This window comes from Grampus griseus (genome assembly GCF_964374135.1).
Source record: "Grampus griseus genome assembly, chromosome: 11".
Taxonomy (NCBI): domain Eukaryota; kingdom Metazoa; phylum Chordata; class Mammalia; order Artiodactyla; family Delphinidae; genus Grampus; species Grampus griseus.
Window position 1 is genome coordinate 99,966,271 of NC_139005.1, and position 15,884 is coordinate 99,982,154.

Here is a 15,884-nt window from a genome sequence, read left to right on the forward strand (position 1 = left end):
ACACACATCCTTTTGGTGCTGTTTTTCCAGAGAACCCTGATACATCATCAGCAAAGGAATAAACAGTTATTAGGAATGTAAAAGAATATTTCAGTATTCTTCGTTACCTTATGCTTTTTCCGGCTTTAGAATGTTCACTTCAGTTGGGAATTGCTGACACATCAGAGCGACAGCAGGTGGTCTCCCTTTCCCAGACCAGCCCTCCCTGTTGGATGAGCTCCCAACCAGTGACTCCCGGAATGAAGTGGACTGGCCGTGACCTTTGTCATGTAGCCATTCGGAGTGTTCTCAGACGTGGACAGACACATGCCTGAATGATCTGGCGAGAGCTAATAGATCAGTCGCTCTGAGGCCGCTGGACGAGCACCAGCTCACTCATGCCTCAGGATCTGGCTCCGTGATGAAATGTGATTTACAGTCCCATTAGCAGCCCGGGCCCCAAACATGAGGGTGTTGGCGTGAATTTTAAGATGGCCGTGCTCTGCATTCCTGGTAGGTAATTGTGTAATGCACTGGCCTGGTGATGAATATTTCAAAGGAAATCATAGCAAAGATTTTGCTTGCACAGCTGAAGTTGGTGCACTCGGATCCGCACAAAGAATGGGAAACAATTCCTGTCGTTTGAATGGCCTCGGAAATCCATCTACATAAATACATGTACACAGGAAAGCCTCCTGTGCCAGAAGGCCATTCGGTTTTATTTCAGTGCCAAAAATTATAAGCAAAGTTTAATGATGGGATTAAAGGTGAACAGTTGTTCCTTTTATCACAGTTTCTCTATAAAAGACAGAAGGAAAGCTGTTTCTTTGCCCGATTGCCTGCGTTTTGAAAAGTGTACTCCACATGTAAGTCATTTGCATTTAGTTAATCGTGTAGTCATTTCAAACTTTCGTTTTGTCATTTTATAAGCAAAACTAGATCCACTGTGGAACCTGACATGCAGTTTGAAGAAAACTCATGTTAGGAGCGCCCGGGTTTATCTTCTGCCTCTGGCCAGCAGCTGGAGGAGAGGGGAGAGGCCGGGTTGCCCCCGGGGACAGCTCTTCTGCATTAAGTTCTCATCCTCTGAGCTTCTGTCAAAAATCAAGCCTTCTCTGTAAGAGTGTAAACATGCCAACAGCCCCGCTGGTTTAAGGGCAGGGGAAAGAGTCTCAGAAGGAAGGTCAAAGGGAAGACGGAGGGCAGTTAGGGGCTGCCCCCCGCCCCCTGTGCCTGTGGCCCTGGGAGGAGACATGAGCAGGGGTTGCCCAAGGTCATGGAGGTCAGAATCCACCTGAGGCCACAGTCTGAGTGACAGCGAGGTGGCTGGGGCCAGACAGGTGCCCCAGGCTGGGCTGGAGCCACAGGAATTAGTGGTCCCTCACCCAGTGACCCCAGAAAAGAGCATTGCAATTTAGTCCCCAGTCTGTTTCTTTTATTTCAATTATAAAAAGCCTCTTTTAAAAAAAAAAAACTTTATTGGAGTATAGTTGATTTAAAATGTTGTTAGTTTCTGCTGTACAGCAAAGTGAATCAGTTACACATATACACATATCCACTCTTTTAGATTCTTTTCCCATATAGGTCATTTCAAAGTACTGAGTAGAGTTCCCTGTGCTGTACAGTAAGTAGGTCCTTATTAGTTATCTAAATTTTAAAAAGTCTTAAGTATACAGAAAGTGTAGCTAATAATCCAGTGAATGCCTGTGTACTTACTACACAGCTCTGTCAAATCTGACAGTTCGTTCTTCATTTTTGTTTCAGATAATTTATTACTTATTTAAAAATTAAATTTCACATTTGTCATTGAAGCTTCCTTCCTTATTCTCCAGAGGTGACCACTACATTGAAATTGGTTTTTATGATTTCTAAACATGCTTTTTTTTCATCTTCACCACATACATATATATCTATAAACAATAGTTATGATCTTGATGATATTCTGAAACTTTCTGTAAACGGCGTCACACTTAAGTATTCTTCTGTGACCTGCTTCTTGTGTTCAGCTTTATATTTTAATGCTTTTTCATGTTGATGGGTGTAGCTGTCTTTCATTTATTTTCACTCTTTATAGTTTCGCACTGTATGAATATGTTATAATTTATCCAATCTCCTGTTGAAAGGCGTGAGCTGTTTCTAAGTTTTTTGCAGTTACAAACAGCGCTCAATCCTAACGTTCTTGTGTGTGTCTCCTTATACCCTGGTGTAGGAGATGCTCTGTTTAGGACAGGCCTTTTCTGGGTTACAGGATGCAAACATCTAGATATTACCAGGCTCTTCACAGCAGGTGCATCCCCCCACCGCTCCGCCCGGCATGCCCACATCCTCTCCTATACTCTGCAGTCCTCCCAATTTCTAGGCTTTGCCCGTTTGAAAAACAAGAACTGACATCTTTCTTTTACCTGCCTTGCTCTGCACATCCCTGATTACCAGTGAGTATAAGCAGCTTTTCCTATTTTTACTGACCACTTGAGGTCTGTTCACATCCTTGGCCCATTTTTTTAATTAGGTAGTTTGTCTTTTTCTTATTGATTCTTAGGAGGATTAAAAAATATGTGTGTGGGCTTCCCTGGTGGCGCAGTGCTTGAGAGTCCGCTTGCCGATGCAGGGGACACGGGTTCGTGCCGCAGTCTGGGAAGATCCCACATGCCGCGGAGCGGCTGGGCCCGTGAGCCATGGCCGCTGAGCCTGCGCGTCCGGAGCCTGTGCTCCGCAACGGGAGAGGCCACGGCAGTGAGAGGCCCGCGTACCGCAAAAAAAAAAAAAAAAAAAAAAAGTGTGTGTGTGTGTGTATGTATACACACACACACACACATACCGGATACTGGATACAGTCCTTTGTCAGTCATATATGCACTGCAGATATCCTTTGCTAGTCTGTGCCTTATACCTTTACCTTAATTATAGTGCCTTTGTCAAACATAAGTTTTAAATTTTTGTGTTGTCAGATTTACTGATTTTTTTAAAAATTGATGCCTGCGCTCTTAAGGTTTTGCCTTGCAGGTTGCTTTGTAATCCACCTTGAATTGGGGCATATGTGTGGCATGAGGTAGGGACCTAATTTTACTTTCTCCATATGGATAGCCAGTTATTTCAGTATCATTTATCAAATAATCCATCCTTCCCCAGCTGGTCCGCCTACCCTGTCTGCCAAAGACAAATACCCACATTACCACGGGCCCGTGCCTGGGGTCTCTGCTCGCCTGGCCCACCTGTCCTAGGCCCAGATCACATGGTCTTCATCAGTCTCACAGAACGTCTTGGGAGTGGAGGTAGATCTTCCCCTTATCTGGCCATCTGTGGGGTTGTCTTGCTATTCTTGGCCCTTTGCTCTTCAACATCAACCTTCGAATATGCTTCATGTTCCACAAAAATCATGGTTGGAATTTTTATTAGAAATACATTGATTTATAAATTACAATGGAAGGCAGTTGACATCTTTTCAGGTTTGAAAGTTTTGTCCATTAACCCGGTGCATCTTCCTGTTTATTAGGTTTCCTTTGATGTCTTTCAGAGAACTTGAGCGTCTCTCCCACGGCTGTCTTGCACTTATTTGGTGTGATGCATTCTTGGGTGCTTCCACCTCTCCCCCAGGGAACATCCTACAGGGATGGGCCCCACACACCCAAAGGCTGCCCACCTGCCTGCAGTCCTGGCCTGTCAGGGTGTCCTTTCCTCTCCTCCGTCTGCCCAGGGAGGGGCTCTGAGTGCCGGGGGTCCCCTGCAGTGACGTGGGCATCCATCATCCTGCTGCCTTCTCTTTGGAGCGGGGATTGGGTTTGCTGTCTGGTTTGCTAGACACAGTTGATTGGAGGTAATAAAAATCTTAAGACCTGAGATTTCAGATGTCTGATCCGACTGGAATGGGATTGGGGCTTTTAGATGGTCATTTTCAAGTGCATCTGGGGTCTAATGTGAATTGTCTTTTCCTCAGCTAGAGAGATTGATGATTTTTTAAAAAGGGCGTTTGTTATAGGACCGGTGTTTCTCTTTGACCCCCAGAGTCCCCAGCCTCAGAACCCCGAGGGTGAGCTTTTTAGGAGGAGACTCTGCTAACAGGCTTGTTCTTCAGAGGTGATGGGCTGCCACGAAGGCAGAAGGCCTGCTTGTTGTCCTGGTGTACCGCTGAGTGGCCTTTCCAGCTCTCTGGCCTCCTTTCCCTCCCAAGTCGTCTGGAGCCTGGGGAGATGGGAGATAAGGATTTGCAGCCTGGGCCCTGTGCGGTGGCGGCTGGAAGGCCTGGACTGGAGGGCCAGGCACCTCCCTAGAGCCTGCTCTGAAATGGCCGCAGCGCTGTGCTTCCCGGGGGTCGGCGCCGTGGTCATCCAGCAGTGGCCGCTGCCCAGGGGGCTTCCCGAAGGCACATCCTCTTCCCTTGGAGAGCTCTCTGTGTGCTCGCCGGCTCCTCCCTGGGTTTGTTTGGAAACGGCGGGTCCACGTGGCTGATTCTGCACCAGTCGGGAAGGTCCCGATTGCACGTGTCAGATCCCAAAGACGATGGAGGCCCCCATCCCGAGTGGGCACGGGTGGCAGGCCCTGCGATGTGCGGGCGTCCGCCGCGGAGAGCCTGCCTCCTAGGCTCATCTCATCCGGGCAGCGATGGCGACGTTTATTGTCCAGGTTAAGCTTCATTAAAGCAGAAGCCCAGTTTCCATTAGGATATGAATGTTTTATTTATTAAATTGCTATTTTAATATAATTTACCAAGTCATCGAAGACAAATAATCCACTTAAGCGAAGCTGTAAAACTCCATTTTCCCCGAATGCTGTGTTCCTGTGATCGCGTGGCTTATACTGCACTCCGCTCGCCAGCTGGGGGTACATCATGGGGACGCAGGATTCACAGCCTGACCTCCTGAATTCCCAGTGAGGATGGGTCGCAGGGCTGGCCTGAGGCTGACCTCTGCGCTCCCCGGTTAAATAAAGGTTGTTAAGCAAATTAAGAGCCCCCTCCATCACAGGATACAGGGAGGGCTGCTGGTGTGTTCCTCAAAAACGTAACTGCAAAGGAAGAGAGACTATGGTATAGGGGAAATCTGGAGAAAATGTAAATGGAGAGAGATAAGGGAGCAACATCCAAGCAGGCCTCCCCCAGGGGCACCTGCCAGTTAATTGCCAGGGCCTTCTGCCTGGTTGCAATGAGCCTCAGGCAGGAGACAAACCTGGAGCCTGTCCAGGGACTGAACAGGGGCTGCTGTTCGCCTTTCTTGGCCTTGGCCATGGAAGTTAAGGGAAAAGGAAGGAAAACACCTCCCTTCGGAACATCTGACCACAGTCCTGCATTCACATGAGTTTGGAGTCCCGATTCATGTTACTTGTCTTACAGAATTTCAAGCTGAAAATTTAGTTGAAAGCAGACGGGATAATAGTGCCCTTAGGCTCTGGCAGAAGCAAGCACAAAGTTGTTCTTCCCGAAAGAAAACCATTTTTGATACACGCCTCAAAGAATTCCAACAGATAAAAGTTCCAAGGAACGTGTCGACGCAAAATTAATAGTCAATCTAAGAAAGAAATGGAGAATTTTATTCGAGCCAACCCGAGGATAATAACCTGGGAGACAGTCTTTCAGAAGCTCTGAGGACTGTTCCTCCAGTTAGAAGTTAAAGCATAGTTGTATACATTTTCGAGAGAAGGAGTAATACTCCATCAAAGGACGTATTGACAGTTTACATAGTCCAGATCTGCACGCACAAGGCGAGTAGTAGGTCATCCTGACCCCTTACAGGATTAAGAAACGTTATCTCCTAAGGAGTTCCCTTGCTGGTGCCAGGAGAAAATTGCTGTCTGTGACGGAGCAGGCATGCCTGTGTCCTTTGGGAGGTCTGGGTCATGGGTAGCGTAGGTGCACAGTGCACACTAAAGAGGGGTAGTGGCCCAGACTGGCAGAGAGAATTTTATGTTAAAACATTTCTTGTCCCGCCTTAAAAATAATTTTATTTCATCAAACGTAAGCTCCAAGAGGGGGAAAATCACTAAAGTACAAGGAGGCAGGCCACTAAGAGCAGGACTCAGCAGAGAAAACAAACGGCAAGGAAGAGATCTACAAAGACTACAGACTTTAAAGTGATCTGAGATGTGCTAGAAAATAAGTTTAACATGTTTAAAGTGATAAAAAGGAACACAGTGGATGAAAAAGGAGGAGGAAAGGGAAACTTGTGAGTTACAAAGCAGGTCTGAGAAGAGAAGCAAGTCTCAAATTTAATGGGTGAGTTAAACAGGAATTGTGATACAGTTGAAGAGTTGACTAGTAAACTGGAGGAAAGATTTGAAGAAAATAATTCTCCCAGACAAAGAGATGGAACATATAAAAAGAGAGGTTAAGTGAAATGGAGAGCAGAGTGAAAAGACCTTACACCTGCCTAACCTGGGTTCTGAGAAAATGCAGAGAATGGCAGGGGGCAGATGGATGTTTGATAGGAGATAATGGATGATAGTTTTCCAAAACTGATGAAAGCAGCCCATTCTCAGGATACCTCTAGCAGAATAAATATTATAAGGAAAATGCAAAACATCCAAGACAAAGAGGTATCTCAAAAGCAGCCAGAAAGAAAAGTGTGATTTCCTACAAGGGAATGACAAACAGATTGATAGCTTTAAACAGTGGAGGCCAAAAGATGTCATTTTTAACATCTTTAAAAGTAATAACCAACAGTTCTATCTTTCAAGAATGAGAATGAAATAAAGACATTTTTAGACGACAGCTGAAAGGGTTTACTGCCCAAAGACCTCTCATTAGAGGATCTTCTAAAGGTTGCATTTCAAGAAGGATAATGATTTTAGAAGAAATGTCTAGATGCTGCAAATGCAGCAGAGGTTCAAAGAAAAATAGAATATTATGAACAACCTTGTAGGTGGCAAATTCCTACAAAAAGATAAGTTTTCAAAAATTTTAAAAAGTCTGAAGTGTTTTATAATCATATGGAAATTGAATCAGGAATACAGCCTTTCCACAAAGAAGACCTCATGCCCAGCCCATTTCTAGCCAACTTTCGAAGGACAGGTATCTCGGTCTCGTACAGACTCTGAGAAGAGGAGGAGGAAAGAGACAAACACAATCTTCATGATTAAAGTAGACAAGGATGGTTCTAGAAGGGAACATGAGAGACCAGTTTTCTGTAAGTGTGAGAGCAGAAATCCTAAATGAAAGATCAGCAAACAGGGCCGAGCTGTGATTAAAAAATATACCTTACTGTGACCAAATTGAGTTTACAGGGAATGCAAGGTTGGTTCAACATTAAAGAAACTCTGATACTAATGTAATTCACCACGTTCACAGATTAAAGGAAAACAATCTTATTGTCTCAGTTGATTCAGGAAAAGCATCTGATGAAATTCTGTAACCATCCATAAGAACTCTAGTAAATTAGGAATAGGAGGGCACCGACCTAACCCGCTACGCGTTATCTACACAAAGTTCTAGTGTGAGACAGCTTCCTTCTCCGACACGTAAGGTGCAGAGCAATGGTCGGGTCGCTGTTAAGTCAGGAGGCAGAAGGCGAGGATGCCGCCACACTGCAGCAGCTCTGCTCAACATGCCGATGCCAGTTCGGCCAGCCCAGGGCAGTGGGATGCAGAAGCACGCTCCCGTCTCTGGCTTTTCTCCTCAGCACCCTCTAACACTCCAGGCAGTGTGACCTGCCAGTGACCTCCATGTGGCTAAACCCAGTGGTCAGTCACCTCCCCGGGCTCGTGTTACCTGACCCTCTGGCAGCACCTCACACTCCTCCCAGCTCCCTGCTCGTTCCGTTAGGCCCTCAGTGTAAACTTGTGACCTGGACCGTGGGGCCATCCTCTTGCACTTGTAACAGGGAAGAGCCAATTCTGACTACATGTTGCATCTGTTTCTTTTACTTTAACCTTTGTTTTCCGCTGCTTTTGTTCACTAAAAGGATACTGTCTATACACAGCGGCCTGCCTTGGGGAACCCTGCCCCCGAACGTTAAACCAAAGTGCCTTTGTTCAGGGAAACATCCGGACCCTGTTCCACCTGTGGATGGCTGGCTACAAGAAAGAAGAAATCGACACATCCCCTCCCTGAGGCTGGCCATTATTCCAGGGGTTATTTGCAAAACTTACGGCCCTTTCACTTTACTTCTCATCTCCTCCTCCTCTCCGTGCTATAAAAGAAACTGGCATCCAAACCCCGATAAGATGGTTTTACAAAGACACTAGTCCGCCATCTCGGTCTGCTGGCTTTCCAAATAAAGTCCTATTCCCTGCCTCAACACCTCGTCTCCGATGTATTGGCCTGTCGTGCGGCGAGCAGAGCCAGCTTGGACTCGGTAACACGCCCTAGACTCATCTGTCCCACTGCCTGACTGACAGCTCCACTCGGGGCCTATCAGGTGCGTGTCCACAGGACAGACTCACAACCTTCCCATCAACACACTTTCTCCCGCACCCTTTCCCACAAACCTTTCCTCCTCTTAGGAAACGACGGCTTCCTCTTTGCGCTTGTTCAGGCCAAGGACGTTGGTGTTATCCTTGGTTCCTCTTCGTCTCCTACCCCATAGTCCCGCATTCATCAGCTATTTTGTTGGCTCAGCCGTCAGACCATCTAGCATCTGACCTCTTTTCACAGCTGTGCTGCACCCCCTTGTCCCAACTCACTAACAAGTTGGGATTTTATGATTTCCGTAGTCTTCTATCCCATCTCCCTGGGTCTGCCTCTCCCCACCCTGCCCACTCCCAGGTCTGTCCCGGCAGCGCGGGGAGCAGCAAGGAGGGGTGCAGGTGACCACTCGGGGGGAACGCGGCATCCTCGCTGCCCCACGCTTCTGGTCAGCGTCGTTTCTGGGCGGTGCCCGGGCTGGACGCCTGCTCTGCTCTTGCCTTTCGTTCAGGGCTGAGTGATCGGCCTCTGTGGGGAAAACGGGTCCCTTCTCACGCGGTGCAAGAATGGGGGCCCCTCGGACTGGCCTTTTATCGTTGCTGCCCATCATCCGTGCAAGAAAGCAAACGAGCACCTGGTCGCCGGGCACATCCGCTGTGTCCCGCTGCCCGATTAGAGAGAAAGTTGTCCTTATTTTAATGAGATGAGAATTAGAAGCGGAGGCCTTGAGTCAAAAAGCGAGCAGGCCGGCCCCGCTCTGTGTCCCCGGCCGGCCTGTCTGGGCTGCACGCTGACCTTCTCGGCTGTTCTCTCTTGCAGTCGGAACCTGAGGGCTTCGCGCATTTCCACCTGTACGTGTGTGCTGCTTTTCTCGTGAGATGGAGGAAAGAAATACTGGAAGAAAGAGATTTTCAAGTAAGTAAATGCCTTTTCAGAAGAACCCGAGTGTGATTTCCTGCTGGGAGAGAGGTGTATTAGATTTCGTTCACAGGGTTATTTGTGGAGGAGCTTGGAGACGGGCTGCCTGAGGTCACCGCTGACCTGCTGCCTGAGACTCCACGGCCGAGGGCACAGATCACGTGGGGCCTGGGCTCTGCCGACACTGGCCTTATTAAACATGCTGCCATGGACTCCAGGAGATACCTCCTGAGCCGGCCGGTGTGTGTCCTCAGCAGAATGGCCCGGGGGCTCCTGGGAGCCTCCTGGGAGCCTCGTGGCAGCCGTGGGGAGTGGGGCGTTAGGGAAGGGGCTTGGCCGCGTGATCGCATGGCCTGGCTGCCCGGCACTTGGTAGCTGTGTGACCCAGGGGTGGTTGCTAGCCTCTCTGAGCCACGTTTTTCCTCAGCGGTTCCGTGGGAGATTTACACCCGCCCCCATCCATCAGAGGCTCTGTGCTCGACCCAGGGGCTCCAGGTGGGCCGATCCCCCACCCCGTCCCCACCCCCAGGCGTGCCTTGTGCGGTGGTACTGTGGGCAGTGTTGACCCCTGGGAGGGCGGGCTGCCTGGGGTGCAGTGAGGAGACACCAGTGGAGGGGACCAGGAACCAGGCTCTGCCCCTCACTGTCTGGGGGTCACTCTCTGGCTGCTTCACCTCCTCGAGCCCCTCATCTTTCAGGTGAGGGGACAGGGAAGGAGGCCCTGTTGTCCCAGGCCACAGTGTGGTGACACTGGGCAGCTCGCTTGGCCCGTGGCCGCTCAGCTCCCATGCTTGTCAGACGCTCTGAGGACCCTGCTCCACCCGCCGAGGGCCGTGGGAAGCCACCCAGCCCTGCCGCAGCGCCCAGGCGCTTTCCATCTCGGCCACCAGGAGACGGTGGACAGGGAGGGCCTCTGTCCGGGCCAGCAGAGCCCAGCGCCCAGCCTGCCCCGCCCCGAGGTGCTAGATGGCGAGACCTGGTCCCTTTTCTCATCCCGGCTCCTGCCCTTGCTGTCAGGCCGGGCCCGGCCATGCCCGCAGGAGCCGCGCTGTGGGAGCCTGGCTCCAGGGCGGCCTTCGCCCCCCACCCTGCCTCTTCCCACCTCCGGTTGCTGTCTGTGAACTGGGGAGAAGGCAGCCTCCTGCCCTGCCCCCTTGCGCTCGTGGGAGGCCTGCGGCCCCCCGGGTCACTCTGCGTCGGGCACGTGGCGGTGCCGAGAGAGCCCGGCACCGGCCTGCGTCGCCGAGTGAGGGGGGGATGGCCGCGGGCGGCCGACGGGGCCCCCTGAGGGCCCGCTGTCCATGGAGGTGCGGGGGAGCCTGCAGGCCGGCCGGGCCGTCGGTTGGAAGGGAGAAGGGCCCCGCCTCCCTGGTGACCCGGGCCAGCGTCCACACCTGCGCCCGGCCAGCTCTCACCTGGACGACAGGTGATGCAGGTGCCCGAGTCCCCCAGGCTGATGGTGGCTCAGGTGTCGCTGCCTCAGTTACGCTGGGGCTTCTCTGGTTGGGGAAACGGTTCCGGGAGGCCCCAGCCAGACATCACTGCCCTCGCGAGGCCCGCACCTGGTGGGGGGCGGTGGTTCGGAAAGAGTGTAGCGAGTGCGCTGAGCCCAAGGCTCGTCATTGTCCCAGGAACCGCTCGTGACCCCCAACGCTGGGCGGCCCCTGAGCCTTGCATGCCCGAGAAATGGCCCTGGCCCGCCAGCGTGAGTCCCAGCTGGGGACAGGCACCTGAAGCTGGTAGTGACCTCGTGCAAAGGGTCCTGCCCTGCGTTTCTTCCTGCTGCTCCACACCAAGGACGGTGCTGCCAGGGTCCAGGGCCACCAGGAGCAGCCCTGGACGCGAGGGTCCCTGAGCTGGGTGGGAGGACGTGCCCACGGGTGGGTGGTGGTGCTGGGCCGCCCCGCTTGGCCTTCCTGTCTTCCCGCCCCACGCGCAGGAGCCCGTGGAGGGCTGCCCAGGGCTCTGCAGTGTGGCCGCCCCACCTGACGTGACTGCGTCCCTGGTGGCCTTGGAAGACGTGAAGACGAGCCCCTTGCCCATCGCTCGCTCTCGTGTTGCTGTCTGGCCAGAGATGCTGCCCTGTTGTAACTGGAGGGCGCTACTGGGCGGCTGGTTAGAACGCTTTGCTGGCCTCCTCAGGGCCCTGCTCTCTTAACTCGAGGCTCACCGAGGCCAGGGGACAAGCGCGGCGCAGCAGCCGGTGCGCCAGACCTCGGAGGAGCCATGAGGTTGATTCTCCCCCAAACTCAGGATGGACTCAGGCCTGGATGTCACAGGGTTGGATGCAGGGCGTGTTGTGAACACACTGCATTGTGGGGAATTGAACTGAATGGGAAAGTAAACAGGAAGAGAAAACAAATTAAATAAAGCACCTTTGGCGCCCTGGTGGGCACGGGGCAATTGCGTGTGCAATTGTGGCGTTTTAGGAACATGATTCTGTGTGCACGGAAGACAGCTTGAGAGTCCAACAGTGGAACATCCATGGAAGAGGCTTTAAAGGCCCTCACTCTCTGCAGAATTGTGAAATTGCACACTGCTGTGTCATCTCCGTGGGAACAGTCATTTCCTGAGGGGCGTCTTCAGGAGGAAGACAAAGTCCTCCTAGCGTTCAGCACGCCCAGCGCTGTGGGTGCTTTTGGCGGAGTGGTGGGGGGGCATGGGCTTGGCTTCCTGCGTCCAGTTCCCAGAAGCTCAGTGAAGTTGGGGTCCCACCTCTTCTCGTGTGCTTCGGCTTCTGAGACCTGCCCAGCCCAGGGGTCTGGTTGCGCCCAGCTCTGTGGACTCCAGGAGGGTCGCCGGGTCATCTGGTTGGAGGGAGGCGCCTCCCGGAGCGGATGGTCACTCCTGCCCTGAGGTCTGGTGCCCCAGGGACCTTGTACTTTTCCCCGAGGATTCGCTGTCCCCCGGGCAGACCTTGTGCCGTCCGTCCTGCAGGTGACGGGTCCCCAGCTCTGCCTGAATGCAGCCCGCAGGTGCTGCACCCTGGGTGTCCGAAGCCGGCCTCTTCCCCCAGCCCCCTGTCCCCACCCCGCCAGCCACGGCAGTCCCAGCCTCAGTGCCCGCAGTCTGATTCTCCCCGGCTGCCTTTTTCTAACCAGATTCTGTAGGGCCTGTGGGGGAAGGAGCCCCCTGTGCCCAGTCTTGTGTCCCCTGGCGGTGCGGCTGGCATGCTGACCTGGTCCCTCCCCTCTGCGGGGTGCCCCACAGTAAGAACTTGGGGCCCAGAGAGGATGGGTGCACGAGGCTGAAGATGCCTTTGAAGGGCTGGGCTCAGGTCCTGAGCCAGAGCTGCCATGTGCCCCTGATCGTTCCTCCTCTCCGGCGGGGATGCAGGTGCGCTGGGGGTGCTGGCCTTACCGGGTTCTTTGTCTGATTCATAAGGGCAGCTTATAAAACAGTTGGTAACGCGCAATGCTAGAAAATCATTCTAGTTTATCCCCCCAAAGTCCGAGCTGCTTAGTTTGTCCTGGTGTCCCAGGACATCGGGGATCCGACAGCCCCTGTGTGGGCCCCCGGTCCTCATTCACAGCCCGCAGAGCCTGGTTCGCCCTGGCCCTGCTGCTTGGTGGGGAGGGCAGCACCCAGGGGGGATCATTCCTACCCCACTGCCTCCCGGGGGTGACCCGCAGCGTGGCTGCAGAGGTGCTTTGTGACATGGAAGTTTCTCCCCACGTAGGAGCTGTCATCGTGCTTCTGGATTTAGAGGAGGCCAAGTCCCTATGATGCAAAAGAGGCAGCAGCATACAGTGCTTTGTTTTGCAGAGGAGACAAAGCAATTAATTGTGGTAAACAGAGCGTGGAGCTTCTAGTGCAATCAGGGACCTTCTCTGCAGGGACCTCGGGAGCTCAGAGGTCTGTAAATATTTCTGAGAAGGTAATCGGCTGCTGCGTATTTGCTGGTGAACGACGAGCCTCAGGGGGAGAAACGGCTTCCCGTGCACGCGTGGTGGCCGCCAGCCCCGAGAGGCTGTGAGCCCGGGGTGAGGCCGGGTGTAGGGCCCCGCCTGGAAACCCCAGCCGGTCCACGGAGGGGGCTCAGTGTGTGAGTGGTGGCCGCCGTGCCCCGCACCCCTGGAGCTGGGGCCTCCTCTCATGCAGGCCCTTCCCCTTGTCTCCTGTGATCGCAGGTTGCCGCTCGGTGGGGACCAGGTGGGGACAGGCAGGGGCAGTGCCCAGCGGGAGGCCTCTGTCTGCTCTGATGTCCCTGGCCCCTCTGATGTCCCCTCAGGCCCTCCCTCTGCGCTGGGCCCTGTGCTGTCTGTCACGAGACTCCGTTTCCACGCACGAGGGGCTGGGCTGGCTGGGGGTGGACTGGGCAGGGACAGCAGGGCGTTGTGTATTGGGAGGCCAGGGGTCAGGGATGGGAGTAATAAACCAGGTGCGGGAGCAGGTTGGCGAGCTAGAACCAAGGACCCGGATCTAGAGCGGACCAGGTACCGGCCTCCTCTGCAAGGGAAGGAAGTTAGTGAAGCTGGGGCTGAGCGTGTGGGGTCGGGGTGTGGGTGAGAGGGCACGAGGGAGCCAGGCGGCTTCCTTAACAGGGCAGGGGAGCCAGGGGTGGGAACGACCCGGTGCAGTAGGAGGCGGGGCCGTAAGGCTGGAGGAGGAGCCCTAAGGGGTGGGGGCGGGACCTGGGGTGGGAGGTGGACACGCCCACAGGGTGTGAGACACGTGGAACCCAGAGGGACGGGTGGGCAGCCCACGCAGACTCGGGGACAGCGAGGTTGGCGGTCTTCCCGTTGACTTCGAGGGGGAAGCGGCCACAGTCCGCAGCGCGGCCCACGGCTCAGAGGTGCCTCTGCTGTTAGACAGTGTCTGGAGGAGGCTCTGGGGTGTTGGACGCGGTGGTCCACGCCTCACTTTGTCAAAGTCTCCCTCTGTCTGCAGGTTAAACCTGAGTCTAAAACTTTACAAACAGAAAGACATCGAATGGAGCAGCCGCAGGAGGAGGCTCAGAATATTTGATGAGGATAAAAAACGAGGCTGCTGTGGGTCTGACGGCTTAAAAGCTCTGGGTAGGATCTGAATTCAGATTCTGCAGAGATGCATTTGCTTTTAAGAGTTTGTGGAGCAGTTACAAAATTAATCATCTGATCTAGACCATAAAAATTGTCAAAATCTGAAAAACCGGAATCATACGGACTGCCTTTGCTGAGCATAATCCTTTAGAACTAGACAGTAAAGTTAAACCTGAGTAATGAAGCATCTGGAAATTAGAGAGCCCTCTTCAGAATACATGGGTCAAGATGAAAGTGACCCTGTAATTATAGAATAAATTGAGAAACATGGGACCTCAGAGACTCCGCTTTACTGTCTGTAAAGTTCACATCTGCAGTTCTCCGTCCCCTTCTATCAGTGAACCTCAATCAGGCCCATCACAAAATATTCGAAACGCCCTAATAATTGGTGACCAGCAAAGGGAAGAAAAAAAAAATGCGTGGGGTGTGGCCTGTGCTGGGCTTGTAAACAAATTCATGGGCGAAATGCCTTTTATTATTTAAAAACATTTTTTTTTAAAAAAGCCTAGTAACTCTTTAACTGAAGAAGTGAGAGATGGAAAAATAAGTCAGCTTATGATAAAAGGCGGTGAAGGAACCAACGATAAAGTAAATGAATGGCTCAGGAAGTGTCCTCCCTGCCGGAGCCCCGCAGAGCCCGCCTCCCTCCAGGAGCTGATGGAAGCCCAGACCCCAGGTTGGTACTGGGGCAGGTGGTGGAGGCATCCTCTGCCCACCAAAATTCCAGATCCCGGAAGGACAGCCAGTGCTCAGCGTGCGCCATGTGGCTGGTGCAGGCAGGCTTGGCAGGCTGGCCCCGGAGACACAGCTCCAGCTCGCAGGAGCCAAGCTCCAGATGCCAGCCAGGGGCAGCCCTGCAGCCAGGCCCCCAGGTCAGGGCAGCTGTGTGCACGCCGCCCTGCTCACTGTTGTTGTAACATCCTAGCAGTAACCAGAGGCATCCAGGCACGGGGGGTCTTAAGAGATTCAGTAGCTTCTCCTGAGTTTAATAGGAAGGAAGAACCAACCCTACTCTTTTTTTTTTTTTTTAATTTTATTTATTTATTTATTTTTGGCTGTGTTGGGTCTTCGTTTCTGTGCGAGGGCTTTCTCTAGTTGCGGCGAGTGGGGGCCACTCTTCATCGCGGTGCGTGGGCCTCTCACTGTCACGGCCTCTCTTGTTGTAGAGCACAGGCTCCAGACGCGCGGGCTCAGTAGTTGTGGCTCACGGGCCTAGTTGCTCCGTGGCATGTGGAATCCTCCCAGACCAGGGCTCGAACCCGTGTCCCCTGCATTGGCAGGCGGACTCCCAACCACTGCGCCACCAGGGAAGCCCAAGAGCCTTACCTTTGATCCGGTAATTCCGCTTGCTTATAATTATGGGAAAACAAATTGCCAACAGCCTGAGTCTCCAGCGTTGGCAGAAGGGTGCCCTGGATTATCATACGTCGCTGTTGAAATATTTTCTAACTCCCAAAAATCACATCTTCAAGTAATAGTCACTGAGGTTAGAAAGTGCTCTCAGGATATTTCTTTTTGGGGGGAAAAGTGTGATCCGAAATCACACACGTCTACACACATACACACACAGACACACACACACACACACGTCTATATATGTCCATGCATGTAAAACACACACCTCTTATGTATGT

General features: G+C 52.7%; 1 protein-coding gene across 1 annotated transcript in view; it reads left to right on the forward strand.

The window, feature by feature from the left end:
* TBC1D22A (TBC1 domain family member 22A) overlaps nucleotides 1-15,884 on the forward strand; it is a 314,758-nt gene that overhangs the window by 271,693 nt on the left and 27,181 nt on the right. Inside the window, exon 12 of the mRNA XM_082666699.1 lies at nucleotides 9,131-9,226. Coding sequence (XP_082522825.1) covers nucleotides 9,131-9,226 — 96 coding nt within the window. The remainder of the gene's footprint in view (nucleotides 1-9,130; nucleotides 9,227-15,884) is intronic.